Below are 17,071 nucleotides of genomic sequence, written 5' to 3'. Positions count from 1 at the left end.
AAAAAGAGAGACAAAAGAGCTAGGGATGGAGACCCGTCCCGGGAAGGGAGTCTTAATAGAGGAAGTTTCCAAACACCAGGAAACCCTCGCACTGGTGGGTCTGGGGGAAGTTTTCGAATCTCAGAGGGCAACCTAACTGGGAGGAAAAATAAATAAAACCCACAGATTACGTGCCTAAAAGCAACTCCCAGCAGAAAAGTACCCCAGACACCTATATCCGCCACCAGCAAGTGGGGGCAGAACAGAGAGGAGCCAGCGCATTGCTTAGGGTAAGGACCGGCCGAAGGCCCTGAGAGCAATCAGAGGGAGCTTTCGTGAGATAGCAACTTAAACTGTGGGATAGCAAGAAAGAGAGAAAATTAACCGGCCTGAACACACTGCCGGCCGTTCACAGAACAAAGGACTGATCCCCGCCGGAGGCAGGAGGCAGGGGGGAGGGGAAAGGGGCAAACTCGGCCCCAGAGACGGCATCCCCTACCACACTGCAAACAGGCCTCCAGTTTCTAACCAAAGACTTCCTGAGATTCTGGATGGTCGACATCTGCTGGGAGGGTCGCGGCTAAACACAAGTCGCACGCACCCCACCGGCGCGCGCGGAAACTGAGGCTGGGACCACGGAGGGGATAAGGCGCACCGCACTCAGGGAGAGTGCGCCCGTCAAGCTCCTGGCTGCCTGAGCTGCTCGAATGGGGAAGGCACAAAACGCAGGCGCAACCAAGTCCACGCTTTTGTGGAATACCCGAAAACTGGAACCGCATGCAACGCAGGGCACGCTCCATATAGAGCAGCCGGGAGGCTGAGCAGCGTAGACGGGGAAAGCACACAAACCCGTGAGCGGGGCTGCAAACCCAGTGTGGCCGGAACACGGTGAGTGCTCCCCACACACAGCGACATCTGTCTGCAGCGCTCCTCCCTCCCCACAGCAGGACTGAACTAGCGAACCTGAACAAGAGACCACCTCTGCCCGCCTGTGTCAGGGTGGAAATTAGACACTGAAGAGACCGGCAAACAGAAGCCAAATAAACAAAGGGAACTGCTTCAGAAGGGACCAGTGCAACAGATTAAAACCCCTGTAGGTAACACCGACTACACCGGAAGGGGCCTATAGACATTGAGAAGTGTAAGCTGGAATAAGGAGCTATCTGAAACTGAACCGAACCCACACTGCCCGCAATAGCTCCAGAGAAATTCCTAGATATATTTTTACCTTTTTTTTTTTCAGTTAAAAAAATTTTTTTTCTTTTTTCTCCTTTATTTTCTTTTAAAATTCCCTATTACTCCCCCATTACTCCTTAACTTTCATTTTCATATATTTTTATGATTTTTTTAATTAGGAAAAAAAATTTTTGTTTTTTTTTCTTCTTTTTTTTCTCTTATTTTCTTTTAAAGTCCTCTATTACTCCTTTATTACTCCTTAACTTTCATTTTCATTTCACTATAACCTTGCAAAAAAAAAAGAGAGAAGCTCTATTTTTAAACCCAACTTCATATATATTTCTAAAATTTTTTGTGTTTTTGCTTTTAATATTGTATTTTTAAGAGTCTAACCTCTACTCTAGATTTTTAATTTTTGTTTTTCAGTATATGATATAAATTTTGGACATTTAAGAATCCAATATTCAGTTCCCATTTTTATTCAAGAGCATGTTGATTACTGTCTCCCACTTTTGACTCTCCGTTTTCTACCTCAGAACACCTCTATTTCCTCCTTTCCCCTTCTCTTCCCAATCCAATTCTGTGAATCTTTGTGAGTGTCTGGGCTACGGAGAACACTTTGGGAACAGAGAACTGCGTAGATCTGTCTCTCTCCTCTTGAGTCCCCCCTTTTCTCCTCCTGCTCATCTCTTATCTCCCTCCTCCCTCTCCTCTTCTTCATGTAACTCTGTGAACCTCTCTGGGTGTCCCTCACAGTGGAGAATCTTTTCACCATTAACCTAGAAGTTTTATTATCAGTGCTGTATAGTTGGAGAAATCTTGAGACTACTGGAAGAATAAAACTGAAATCCAGAGGCAGGAGACTTAAGCCCAAAACCTAAGAACGCCAGAAAACTCCTGACTACAGGGAACATTAAGTAATAAGAGACCATCCAAAAGCCTTCATACCTACACTGAAACCAACCACCACCCAAGAGCCAATAAGTTCCACAGCAAGACATACCACACAAATTCTTCAGCAGCGCAGGAACATAGACCTGGGCGTCAACATACAGGCTGCCTAAAGTCACACCTAACACACAGACCCATCTCAAAACTCATTACTGGACACTCCATTGCACTCCAGAGAGAAGAAATCTAGTTCCACACACCAGAACACTGATGCAAACTTCCCTAACCAGGAAACCTTGACAAGCCAATCGTCCAACCCCACCCACTGGGTGAAACCTCCACAATAAAAAGGAACCACAGACCACCAGAATACAGAAAGCCCACTCCAGACACAGCATCTAAACAAGATGAAAAGGCAGAGAAACACCCAACAGGTAAAGGAACATGAAAAATGCCCACCAAGTCAAACAAAAAAGGAGGAGACAGGGAATCTACCTGAAAAAGAATTTAGAATAATGATAATAAAAAGGATCCAAAATCTTGAAAACAAAATGAAGTTACAGATAAATAGCCTGGAGACAAGGATTAAGAAGATGCAAGAAATGTTTAACAAGGACCTAGAAGAAATAAAAAAGAGTCAATTAAAAATGAATAATGCAATAAATGAGATCAAAAACACTCTGGAGGGAACCAAGAGTAGAATAACAGAGACAGAAGATAGGATAAGTGAGGTAGAAGATAAAATGGTGGAAATAAATGAAGCAGAGAGAAAAAAAGAATCAAAAGAAATGAGGACAACCTCAGGGACCTCTGGGACAATGTGAAATGCCCCAACATTCGAATCATAGGAGTCCCAGAAGGAGAAGACAAAAAGAAAGGCCATGAGAAAATACTTGAGGACATAATAGCTGAAAACTTCCCTAAAATGGGGAAGGAAATAGTCACCCAAGTCCAAGAAGCCCAGAGAGTCCCAAACAGGATAAACCCAAGGCGAAACACACCAAGACACATATTAATCAAATTAACAAAGATCAAACACAAAGAACAAATAGTAAAAGCAGCAAGGGAGAAACAACAAATAACACACAAAGGGATTCCCATAAGGATAACAGCTGATCTATCAATACAAACCCTTCAGGCCAGAAGGGAATGGCAGGACATACTGAAAGTAATGAAAGAGAATAACCTACAACCTAGATTACTGTACCCAGCAAGTATCTCATTCAGATATGAAGGAGAATTCAAAAGCTTTACAGACAAGCAAAAGCTGAGAGAATTCAGCACCACCATACCAGCTCTTCAACAAATGCTAAAGGAGCTTCTCTAGACAGAAAACACAGAAAGGCTGTATAAAAGTGAACCCCAAACAACAAAGTAAATGGCAATGGGACCATACCTATCAATAATTACCTTAAATGTAAATGGGTTGAATGCTCCAACCAAAAGACAAAGACTGGCTGAATGGATACAAAAACAAGACCCCTATATATGCTGTCTACAAGAGACCTATCTCAAAACAAGGGACACACACAGACTAAAAGTGAAGGGCTGAAAAAAAATATTTCACGCAAACGGAGACCAAAAGAAAGCAGGAGTCGCAATACTCATATCAGATAAAATAGACTTTCAAATAAAGGCTGTGAAAAGAGACAAAGAAGGACACTACATAATGATCAAAGGATCAATCCAAGAAGAAGATATAACAATTATAAATATATATGCACCCAACATAGGAGCACCGCAATATGTACGGCAAACGCTAACGAGTATGAAAGAGGAAATTAACAGTAACGGAATAATAGTGGGACACTTTAATACCCCACTCACAACTATGGATAGATCAACTAAACAGAAAATTAACAAGGAAACACAAACTTTAAATGACACAATGGACCAGCTAGACCTAACTGATATCTATAGGACATTTCACCCCAAAACAATCGACTTCACCTTGTTCTCAAGTGCACACGGAACCTTCTCCAGAATAGATCACATCCTGGGCCATAAATCTAGTCTTGGTAAATTCAAAAAAATTGAAATCATTCCAGTCATCTTTTCTGACCACAGTGTAATAAGATTAGGTCTCAATTACAGGAAAAAAATTATTAAAAATTCAAACATATGGAGGCTAAATAACACACTTCTGAATAACCAACAAATCATAGAAGAAATTAAAAAAGAAATGAAAATATGCATAGAAATGAATGAAAATGAAAACACAACAATCTAAAACCTATGGGACACTGTAAAAGCAGTGCTAAGGGGAAGGTTCATAGCATTACAGGCTTACATCAAGAAACAAGAAAAAAGTCATATAAATAACCTAACTCTACACCTAAAGCAACTAGAGAAGAAAGAAATGAAGAACCCCAGGGTTAGTAGAAGGAAAGAAATCTTAAAAATTAGGGCAGAAATAAATGCAAAAGAAACTAAAGAGACCATAGCAAAAATCAACAAAGCTAAAAGCTGGTTTTTTTGAAAAAATAAACAAAATTGACAAACCATTAGCAAGACTCATTAAGAAACAAAGAGAGAAGAACCTAATTAACAAAATTAGAAATGAAAATGGAGAGATCATAACAGACAACACTGAAATACAAAGGATCATAAGAGACTACTACCAGCAGTTCTATGCCAATAAAATGGACAACTTGGAAGAAATGGACAAATTCTTAGAAAAGTATAACTTTCCAAAATTGAACCAGGAAGAAATAGAAGATCTTAACAGACCCATCACAAGCAAGGAAATCGAAACTGTAATCAGAAATCTTCCAGCAAACAAAAGCCCAGGACCAGATGGCTTCACAGCTGAATTCTACCAAAAATTTAGAGAAGAGCTAACACCTATCTTACTTAAACTCTTCCAGAAAATTGCAGAAGAAGGTAAACTTCCAAACTCATTCTATGAGGCCACCATTACCCTAATTCCAAAACCAGACAAAGATGCCACACACACAAAAAAGAAAACTACAGGCCAATATCACTGATGAATATAGATGCAAAAATCCTTAACAAAATTCTAGCAAACAGAATTCAACAACATATTAAAAAAATCATACACCATGACCAAGTGGGCTTTATTCCAGGAATGCAAGGATTCTTTAATATCTCAATAGATGCAGAAAAAGCCTTTGACAAAATTCAACATCCATTTATGATTAAAACTCTCCAGAAAGCAGGAATAGAAGGAACATACCTCAACATAATAAAAGCTATATATGACAAACCCACAGCAAGCATTACCCTCAATGGTGAAAAATTGAAAGCATTTCCCCTGAAATCAGGAACAAGACAAGGGTGCCTGCCCACTCTCACCACTACTATTCAACATAGTTTTGGAAGTTTTGGCCACAGCAATCAGAGCAGAAAAAGAAGCAAAAGGAATCCAGATAGGAAAAGAAGTGAAACTCTCGCTGTTTGCAGATGACATGATCCTCTACATAGAAAACCTTAAAGACTCTACCAGAAAATTACTAGAGCTAATCAACAAATATAGTAAAGTTGCAGGATATAAAATTAACACACAGAAATCCCTTGCATTCCTATACACTAACAATGAGAAAACAGAAAGAGAAATTAAGGAAACAATACCATTCACCATTGCAACAAAAAGAATAAAATACTTAGGAGTATATCTATCTAAAGAAACAAAAGACCTATACATAGAAAACTATAAAACACTGATGAAAGAAATCAAAGAGGACACAAACAGATGGAGAAATATACCGTGTTCATGGATTGCAAGAATCAATATTGTCAAAATGGCTATACTACCCAAAGCAATCTATAGATTCAATGCAATCCCTATCAACCTACCAATGGTATTTTTCACAGAACTAGAACAAATAATTTCACAATTTGTATGGAAATTCAAAAAACCTCGAATAGCCAAAGTAATCTTGAGAAAGAAGAATGGAACTGGAGGAATCAACCTGCCTGACTTCAGACTCTACTACAAAGCCACAGTCATCAAGACAGTATGGTACTGGCACAAAGACAGAAATATAGATCAATGGAACAGAACAGAAAGCCCAGAGGTAAATCCACGAACCTATGGACACCTTATCTTTGACAAAGGGGGCAAGGATATACAATGGAAAAAAGACAACCTCTTTAACAAGTGGTGCTGGGAAAACTGGTCAACCACTTGTAAAAGAATGAAACTAGAACACTTTCTAACACCATACACAAAAATAAACTCAAAATGGATTAAAGATCTAAATGTAAGACCAGAAACTATAAAGCTCCTAGAGGAGAACATAGGCAAAACACTCTCCGACATAAATCACAGCAGGATCCTCTATGACCCACCTCCCAGAATACTGGAAATAAAAGCAAAAATAAACAAATGGGACCTAATGAAAATTAAAAGCTTTTGCACAACAGAGGAAACTATAAGCAAGGTGAAAAGACAGCCCTCAGATTGGGAGAAAATAATAGCAAACGAAGCAACAGACAAAGGACTAATCTCAAAAATATACAAGCAACACCTGCAGCTCAACTCCAGAAAAATAAATGACCCAATCAAAAAATGGGCCAAAGAACTAAACAGACATTTCTTCAAAGAAGACATACAGATGGCTAACAAACACATGAAAAGATGCTCAACATCACTCATTATCAGAGAAATGCAAATCAAAACCACAATGAGGTATCATTACACGCCAGTCAGGATGGCTGCTATCCAAAAGTCTACAAGCAATAAATGCTGGAGAGGGTGTGGAGAAAAGGGAACCCTCTTACACTGTTGGTGGGAATGCAAACTAGTACAGCCACTATGGAAAACAGTGTGGAGATTTCTTAAAAAACTGGAAATAGAACTGCCATATGACCCAGCAATCCCACTTCTGGGCATACACACCAAGGAAACCAGATTTGAAAGAGACACGTGCACCCCAATGTTCATCGCAGCACTGTTTATAATAGCCAGGACATGGAAGCAACCTAGATGCCCATCAGCAGACAAATGGATAAGGAAGCTGTGGTACATATACACCATGGAATATTACTCAGCCATTAAAAAGAATTCATTTGAACCAGTTCTAATGAGATGGATGAAACTGGAGCCCATTATACAGAGTGAAGTAAGCCAGAAAGATAAAGACCATTACAGTATACTAACACATATATATGGAATTTAGAAAGATGGTAATGATAACCCTATATGCAAAACAGAAAAAGAGACACAGAAGTACAGAACAGACTTTTGAACTCTGTGGGAGAAGGTGAGGGTGGGGTGTTTCGAGAGAACAGCATCGAAGCATGTATATTATCTAGGGTGAAACAGATCACCAGCCCAGGTGGGATGCATGAGACAAGTGCTCGGGCCTGGTGCACTGGGAAGACCCAGAGGGATCAGGTAGAAAGGGAGGTGGGAGGGGGGATCGGGATGGGGAATACATGTAAATCCATGGCTGATTCATGTCAATGTATGACAAAAACCATTACAATATTGTAAAGTAATTAGCCTCCAACTAATAAAAATAAACGAAAAATAAATAAATAAAACAACAGAAATATATCTGGTTATTTATTTTTAGAATCTGTGTTTCCTCACAACTATTTCTCACTCAGGGTAACTGTCAATACATGACAAACTAAATATGCCAAAAATAATGTTTCCTAATTGCTTCCACTTCAGAAGACAATTACTAGGTGGTTTAAAAAAAAAAAAGTAACTCAATCGTCAAAAACTGACCCCCAATCATCACCACCTTGGTATCTAAATTTTAACTGTTTTCCCTTGTTACCTGGATTAAAATATAGTTTCAATTAGCAAAACTTCTCTGAGTTAAAACTAAGTCAACAAAATGACATGGAGGTACGAAGAAACGATTTGCTGGAAAGCCCATTGTTTTATATGAAATCGTAGTCATTTACATGACTTTGGTCTCTTTCTCCTCAGTTTTTGGAAATGTAACGGGATAAACCTATACAGAGAGTGGAACATAATATCTCCAAAACTCTTTTTCTTTGTGCCTTAATTTACAGCATTGGGATCATACAGCAGACGAAAGTGAGGAGACTCATCAGATGAGAACGCGTTCTACAGAATTTACAAAATTCAGCTGCAAGACAATGCTCTGAAGTCTTAACTGCCATCAGTATCAGTCGGAAGTTGAGGTGGGCAGTCCCCAGCAGGGTCTGTTTTATATCAGAGGACGATAAGGAAAGGGCCAGAGTCCAAGGATTCAGCTCTGAGCACCACCACTCCCGAGCCCCACCAAGCCCCCTCCCCCCTTGGTACATAGGACTGAGTACCTTGTCCTTTGTGATTCACTTCTTTGGTTGCTATCACTTTATTCAAGACTGACGTGAGTGGTTCATTCTCCCCGATCACGTGGGATGTTATCAGGGGCGACATGATTAGCTGCCTCTGTCGGATATACGTTTCCATGGCAATTCTGGGAAAATGAGAAATAACCGGTAAGACAAAAAGAGGAAGTCTCTGCAGCAGAGCCTCAGATACTGCTGGGTCTGATGGGCCTATCATTTGAAAATATAAACAGTAAAGCAACCTAACGACAAGATATTTTCCATGTTTATTTTCCCACTGGGTGCCTATCTTAGCAAATTCATCTCAAAATGACTTGGGGGGAAAAGGGGGAAAAAAGAAACTCAAGAACAAACAAAACTGATGGTCAAATGATAAGGCTGAAACCAGACGCAGTGCTTAATGTGTTTTCCAAGGTGGGAGAGGCTGCAGGAATGGAACTGCAGAAGAAGGGTGGAAGCAGGGGCAAGAGACCCAGTTCTGGTTCTTGACAGTAAGCTCTGCCGGAGCCTCCCCTTCAGGCTTCAGTTCCTTCATCTGTGAGGAAACAGACCTGAAATACAGGCCTTGAGAGCGCCCACCTACCTCCAACACTCAGTGTACAAGAGTGGTGCGGATGCAGTGGATTGTGGATGGCGTCTGTAGAATCCCATGTGATGATGAACTATATATAGGTTTGCAATGGCAGAGCAAACAAGCCTCGCTTTAACAATCAAATCAGGCTGAGAGTCTTACAGGGGGATCAAAGAGGGGAGCACAGCCCCCCTTCCATGGACAGCACACTCCCTATCAGCCTGTGTAGGACAATGGTCACCAGTCTTCTCTGCTGTGGTTTTGGTCTCTTGCCCACAACACACAGGCCAGCTTGCTCTGCAGGGTTCAGATCTGTATCTTGACAATACACAGGAAGCATATTGCAGTATAGGTGCATGGTGGCTCAGTCGGTAAAGAAACCACCTGCAGTGCTGGAGAAACGGGTTCATTCCCTGGGATGGGAAGATCCTCTGGAGAAAGAAATGGCAACCCACTCCAGTATTCTTGCCTGGGAAATCCCATGGATGGAGGAGTCTGGCAGGCTACAGTCCATGGGGTCGCAAGAGCTGAATACGGACTTAGGGACTAAACCACCACCACCACACTGCAGTATGTTCCTAAAAAGTGGGATTGCTGCAGAATGCGTTGTTTCCAAATGACACCCTCTCAGTCTAGCAGGATATGCATATAAAACTCTCCCAATACAATCACTGTAAAGCTTTTGAGGTTAAGTCACAAAAGCTCTGCCATAAATCTTGGGAGTTCAATCCTAGAGGCCATGATTTGCATCGTGAAGGCTTTAAAGTGGCTGCTGGCTGCAAACTGAGTGGTAATCAAATTAGGGCTGGGCTCCTCGGAGACTCAAAGCTTGTATTATTCTGTAGTGGAGACAAACAATCTGAGGACTCAGTGTTTCAGCATAACTGCCAGAAAGGGCTGGTTCTGAAAGTAAGCGGGAGGCACACAACCAAACCAGAAATCCACCTCGTAAAGTGAGACAAATACAGAGAAACACATTCGAGACAATTCATAGCCATAATACTGCTCCTGTTCTACAATTACTTATATTATTTGTATGGAGCAGACTAAATTTCATGTCCATGAATGCTGCCTCGATTATTTATATACACACACATAATATTGCATCATATTTTTTTGTTGTTTAGTTGCTAAGCTGTGTCCGACTCTTCGCAGCCCCATGGACTGTAGTCTGCCAGGCTCCTCTGTCCATGGGATTTCTCAGGCAAGAAGACAGGAGTGGGTTACCATTTCCTTCTCCAGGGTATCTTCCCAACCCAGGGATCGAACCTATGTCTCCTGCATTGGCAGGTGGATTCTTTACCGCTGGGCCACTGGGGAAGCCACTGTATCATGTTACCATATAGTATTTCATATAATGTTCAAGAATCTGCCAATAATGCAGGAGACCAGGGTTCAAGCACTGGTTTGGGAAGATGCCTTGGAAAAGGAAATGGCAACCCACTCCAGTATTCTTGCATGGGAAATCCCATGGACAGAGAAGCCTGGTGGGCTACAGTCCATGGGGTCACAAAGAGTCAGACACAGCTGAACAACTAACAGTTCATACTCATGAATGCTGCTCCTAGTACATATATTCACAGTCCCTAATAATATATGTATATATAGCAGAAACAACATTCATAGATGTGAAAATTATCTTTATTATAAACATGTTTTTATAGTTTATATATTCATGTCTATTCTATGTATTTTAATATTTATTGTATTATACAAGACACAGCAAACTGCCAAGATGTTATTAAATTTTTTCTATGTATAAGTTGTTCAAAATTTTTGTGTGGCTAAATCAATTTCTTTTTTTCAGTCAAATCTCTGGTATTTGACTCAGAAAGACTTCTTACACATCACATCGTATAAAACTTTTATTTTTCTATAGTACTTTAAGATTGTTGGCTCTTACCCTTTTATGTGTTATCATCTGGAATTTACGATGGTTTAAGTTGGGAGATGAGGATTTAACCTAGGTTTCTGAAACGGTTGGCTAATCTTGAACAATAGCTTTTGCATGGCTTATCTTTCTCCATTGATTTTTTTAAATTAATATCATTTAAAAATAATATAACCGTATTATTGGGGTTAGTCAAAAAAGTTTGTTAGGGAATTTTTCCATAACATTTTATGGAAAATCCTGAACGAAATTTTTGGCCAACCCATTACTTATTATTAATAAAATCACATTAACTCAAATGTCCTTGGGTCTAGTTTCTGGAATTCTCAGTTTATCACACTGATCTGTGGTAGTGGCTCTACTACATTGGCCGAGACAGTCATCTTTTCTCACTGACACAGCTGTCTCGTTAGGCGTTAGATCCAGCAATGCTCCCACCGCCTGTGTGAGGTTACATGGCACATGCCTGCTGGGGTCAGTCATGATGCTCACACGCACGCTCACTCAGTTACAAGGGATGGAGAACAGCTCTCCGGCCTCCCCCAGCGGCCCTCTCAGGGCTCCAGCTCCTGAGGCTCAGTAAGGGGCTTGAGTGCAGGCTGGGGGGGAGTCCTTGCAGGCACTCCTGGCTCGGCTTTCCTCCACTGGCAGGAACCCAAGAATCAGTCCACCCTTCACTCCCACCAAGTGTGTTCCCCAGACCTGCAAGAGCATCACCTAGAAGCCTATTAGGTGCAGACTGCAGACCCACCAGAGGGCGTTCTGCATTCATCCCAACAAGATCCCAGGTGATTCATGTGTGGGTTACAGTCTGAGAAGCCCTGTGCTGTCCTACTTAATTCCCGGTCCTCTGTGAAAACTGTTCCATACAACAAAGTACAGGTAGACTCTGGCATTTATACGGTACCATAACCCAGTAGATTTGTCACTTATATTACTTCGGTCATTTCTGCAGAATCAGAAGAAGTTAGGTTACCCTCTTAAATTGGAGTCTAATATGAGGATTTTGAATCTAGTCTTCTGTCAGCTCCTCTCAATCTTCCCATTTAAGAGTTCTCCTTGTCTAACCAGGCAAAAGGTTTCGAGCACTTGGTTCTGTGTTAATGCACCTCCCAAAGGCCTAACCCAGGTCTCAACTAACCTGGGTAAGTGCCAAAGTACTTACTGTTGAAAGGGAATAAAATGCTGCTTTTCTTCATCATCCACCTTGCCATGTACAATATCAGTAATATCCATCACTAGGAAAAAGATAAAACTTAATTAAGGAAACGAATTGCTGGGCTTCCCAGGTGGGGCTAGTGGTAAAGAACCTGCCTGCCAATACAGGAGACATAACAGATGCGGGTTTGATCCCTGGGTTGGGAAGATCCTCTGGAGGAGGGCGTGGCAGCCCGCTCCAGTATCTGCTTAGTTCCTCCTTCACTGTTCATGTGAAACTATCACAACGCTGTTAATCGGCTTTACCCCAATACAAAATGTTTTTGGTGTTAAAACAAACAAACATAAAACTGTTAATCGGCTTTACCCCAGTACAAAATGTTTTTGGTATTAAAACAAACAAACATAAAAGTGAAAAAAAAAAAGAAGCTAATTACTTCAGGCCTCAGTGAGGAACTCTGGAAAATTACAGTATCAGCAGACACAGAATCCTGGAGGAAGAGAGAGCAGGTAGAGATGTTTCTTTATTTTTTTGTCAACGATGACTCCCAGTGTCCCTAGGCTGGCAGAAGAACAATTCATCAGGGTGTCTGGGTGTTCTCAGATCAACCCTGCAGACTACCCTCTTTAAAAACTCTAATATCCAGGACATGCAGGCAGCCTGGATGTCCACTGACAGATGGATAAGACGTGGTACATATTTACAATGGAATATTATTCAGCCATAAAAAGGAATGAAATTGGGTCATTTGTAAGTGATGTGGGTGGACCTAGAGTCTGTCATACAGAGTGAAGTAAGTCACAAAGAGAAAAACAAGCATCTTATATGAATGCATATACACGGAATCTAGAAAGATGGTTGTGTTGAACCTATCTGCAGGAATAGAGACAGAGACATAGAGAAGAGACTTGAGGACACGGCAGGAGAAAGGAGAGAGGGGGATGAACTGAGAGAGGAGCACTGACTATTCACACAGCCATGTACAAAATCCACAGCAAGTGGGAAGCTGCTGCACCGCACAGGGGGCTCCGCCTGGCGCTCTCAATGACCGAGAGAGCTGGGAGGGCGTGGGAGGGCGGCGATGTATGTGTACACGTGGCTAATTCGTGTTGTTGCAGAGCAGAAACGGGCACAACACTGTACAGCAATTATCTTCCAATTTTAAAAAACAAATAAAAATAATAAATATGAAAAAAAATTCTACTAGACCAAGTTGCTTAATTCTTGAGTCACATGACACTGACAATTGTTAGTAAGCCTGCATTCTAAGACACAGAGAATGCATTTTTTTTTTGGCAGGAGTGTCAACAGAATAAAAGACCTGGGAGAGGAACTCAAGACTTGGAAGTGGCCCCCTGTCCCTTTGATGTGACATTTTCTCACCTGGTTTCTACATAAACGAAGAGCGGCAGGTCATTAGCAGCACAGATTAGAAGACCATATATTGATTTGTTCTTTCACATATGAGAAGAGCTATTAAACAAGCACTGTGCTAACCCCACTAGGTATATTATCTTTTTTATACAAATACTAGTATCAGCCCTACTTTAAGAGATGAGAAGAGAGGCTCAAGAGGGAGGGGATATATGTATACTTATAGCTGACTGGCATTGTTTTTCAGTATAAGCCAACATAACATTGTAAAGCACTTATTCTCCAATTAAAAATGAAAAAAAAGGGGGGGGGGTTTCTCTGGTGATCCGGTGGTTAAGAATCCACCTTGCAATGCTGGGGATGTGGGTTTGATCCCTGGAACAAAGATTCCACATGTTGCAGAGCAGCTAAGCCTGCATGCCACCATGAAAGGTGCAACGAAGTTACTGTGTGCCTCGACTAGGACCCGATGCAGTCAAATAAATAAATAATAATAAATTTTAAAAAGAGAGATGAGGAAACTGACCCACAGGGAAACTTAGGTAATTTTTCCTAGGTCAGAAGTGTTACATGGTTAAAATCAGGGTATGAACCCAACAGTGATCACAGGGCAAATCATTTAACCAAACTCTGCCTGCTCCCTAGAGAACTAAGAAGTGGGGCATTGACTCCACAGGCAGCTGAGGGTAGACAAGGCCCCGAGGCAAGAGGATGAAGAAGGAATTCATAGGGCCTGGACTCCATCTCAGGCCTGTCCTGCTGATCGTGCACCTCTGAACTCTGTGCTTAGCGCCTGTGGGAATGACAATGGAAGGATAAGACCCCCCTCTGGGCAGGGGAATCTTGGAGAAGAGAAAACAGACACTAATCACCCCTGCCTCCGGACAGTATCTATCGAAATGTAATCACAGGCTTATCGGTTATTAACTGGTTGGAATGTAACCGTGGGCTTATTGATTATTGACTGTGTTTGAACACATAACACGTGAATGATGGGGTTATTGTAGTTGTATTTACCCTACCTTTGTTTATATAAGTCTCAAGGGAATTGAGGTGGTGGGTTTGGACATGTACACATGGGGTAGGTGGTGGGTTTGGACACGTACACATGGGGTATAAAAGATTTTCACAAATGCTGGACGGGGTCCTTGGCTAAGAGGTGACTCTGCCTTGGGCCCGCCGGTGTAATAAACTGCACTCCACTATCTGCATTGTCCTTCTGAGTGAGTCTCTTTCCCGGAAAGTGTGGCTACAACAAGGCCATCAAGCCTTGGTTAATAAATTACAAATTAGTCATAAAACATACATTAATAATCCATGCCCTAGGTAACCTGTTTGGAGATTAAAAGAAATACTAAACTATGAGACAATAATCATAAGAGAAACTAAGGAAACAGGAGGAAATGCTTGCTCAAAGTAACCTAAACACATAATGTATTAGGCTTGGGAATTAATGTTAGTGTAAGGAAGCTGTAAAAAGCAGGCATGACATCAACTTGCTGTCAGCTCTTAAAAGACCCCTGCAAACATTGTGTGTGAGTGCATACACACACACAGACAAATACTGCAAAATTTGAATTTAAACCCCCAAGTAAGCAGTGCATTTGTGGACATCATCTAGTTACTGCTAACCTCTGCTGACGTTTGGCATCAAGGCTTAAACTTATCTCCATGCCTTAAACATACATATACACACACACACACAGAAGCACAGGAGCAAATAAAAGCCTCAAGCTTGATGTTCCAATCTCCTTAGCCCAGTTTGAAGGACAACGACCTTGAAAACGCCTTCAACTTCTATGAAGGAATAGATTGCTGTGTAGGTGGCTAAATAGTCCTGGGCCAGGGCTGCTTGCCTTTCCTGGTGTTAGGTAGTTAGAATACGGAAAAAGAGTCCAAAATGGCGGTGGCTAAAAGACCTGGAAGGGAAAGCCCGAGAAAATAGAACAAAGGAAGGTCTGAGGACCGGAGTGAGAACCTCAGGTAAAACAAACAACTCTCCTGCCTAAGCCCAATTTGCATAGGACAGGCCCAGGGGGAACAAAACAACATATAAAAAGAGGAGCCAAAGCCCTCTTCTCTCCCTCTCTCTCTCGCACACGATGGGGAGCTCTTCTCTTCCCGTCTTTGGATTGAAGTGCCCTCACACCTCGAAGATGGATTTTCCTGCTATCATCTAAATAAATAGAGCTGTAACACTGAGCTGTAACAGTGATTTATTTAAGAGCTATAACACGGTCTGTCCTCTGAGAGCTGTGACCCGCCAAGGGGCTTTAATGTCCGTCACTCCAAATCTTTGTTGTGACGAGACAAAGAACAGAGGAGCATATACTCGCCTGACACTGGGATTTCATTTTAATTCACTATCACGAATAGTGCTGTCCCCTCTAGATGCAACCTGCCCGACCTTGAGAGGAAGGGGGGGTGCAGGGCGGTTCAAGGAACCCACAACGCACACAGCCTCCTGGGTACAGAGGCCGCGTCACCAGCCTCGTGACCCACAGGTCGACCTTGGCGATGTGGAGCTTCCGGGTCCTCGTCCCAGGAGCAGGATTGATGGCTTTCAGAACTACTTAGTGACCAAAATGTCAGAGTAAGACCCAAAATATATATCATTCATTTAACAAACCACAGAGGAAAATGGAGGGCCTCCTGGAAGGTTATGGAGTCTGACTGAAGCCAATGACCCTCTTTGAGAGCAATGCTGCCTTTGATGAGTAAATTTCCTAGACAGGCAAACAGTTGTCCAAGGAGAATTTTATTCAGATAAGATCAATATGTGGCTGCAGGCAAGGAAGATTCCAACAGACAGACAGAGGCTTCACCCAGAGGCTTTACGCAGAACCGGGCAGCGAGGGAGAACAAGGGGATCTACACGTGCACCACCAGAAGCCAGTAACCAAGTGGGGAGCGCGGGCATCTGAGGCTAACACTTACAACCAGAGTCATCATGCACCGCCTCTGGGCCTTCTCTTTCCTCCCTCTTTTCTTTCTTTTAAATATTGTGGAAAAATAAATATATAACATGGGGCCTCCCAGGTGGCGCTAGCAGTAAAGAACCCACCTGCAAGTGCAGGAGACCTAAGAGATTCGGATTTTCAATCCCTGGGTCGGGAAGATCCAATGAAGGAAGAAATGGCAACCGGCTCCAGTATTCTTGCCTGGAGTATCCCATGGACAGGGGGACCTGGCAGGTTACAGTCCATGGGGTTGCAAAGAGTCAGACATGACTAAAGCAACGCAGCACGCACGCACACATACATAACGTGAAATTTACCATTTCGACCATTTAAAAGTGTACAGCTCAGTGGCACTGAAAACTTTCACACTGGGACTTCTCTGACAGGCCTGTGCTTAAGATTTTGTCTTCTACTGTATAGCACAGGCAACTCTACTCAATACTTTGACCTATATGGGAAAAGAATCTAACAAAGAGTGGATATATGTATATGTGTAAATGCTTCACTCTTCTACACACCTGAAACCAATACAACATTGTAAATCAACTATGGTCCAATAAAAATTTTTAATCAAAAAGAAAAAAAAAGACTTCATCTTCTAATGCAGGGGGTGGGCTCTATTTCTAGATAGGGAGCTATGATGCCACATGTCTTGTGGCCAAAGAACCAGAACATGAGCAGCAGAAGCAATATTGTAACAAAATCAATAAAGATTTTAAAAAAGGTCCACATCAAAAAAAGTCTTTAAAAATTAAAACATTCACACTGTCACACAGCCATCACCACTATCCACC

General features: G+C 41.8%; 1 protein-coding gene across 3 annotated transcripts in view; it reads right to left on the bottom strand.

Moving 5' to 3' along the window:
* DOCK5 (dedicator of cytokinesis 5) overlaps positions 1-17,071 on the bottom strand; it is a 271,512-nt gene that overhangs the window by 114,212 nt on the left and 140,229 nt on the right. For all 3 annotated transcript variants that reach the window (XM_065946612.1, XM_065946611.1, XM_065946613.1), the window contains 2 exons: positions 11,950-12,022; positions 8,308-8,450 (listed from right to left, as the gene is read on the bottom strand). In XM_065946612.1, the coding sequence (XP_065802684.1) occupies positions 8,308-8,450; positions 11,950-12,022 (216 nt within the window). The remainder of the gene's footprint in view (positions 1-8,307; positions 8,451-11,949; positions 12,023-17,071) is intronic.

The sequence above is a fragment of the Muntiacus reevesi genome, chromosome 10, assembly GCF_963930625.1.
Source record: "Muntiacus reevesi chromosome 10, mMunRee1.1, whole genome shotgun sequence".
Classification (NCBI taxonomy): domain Eukaryota; kingdom Metazoa; phylum Chordata; class Mammalia; order Artiodactyla; family Cervidae; genus Muntiacus; species Muntiacus reevesi.
Note: the sequence above shows the minus strand (reverse complement) of the source record. Positions and strands in the feature narration are given on the sequence as shown.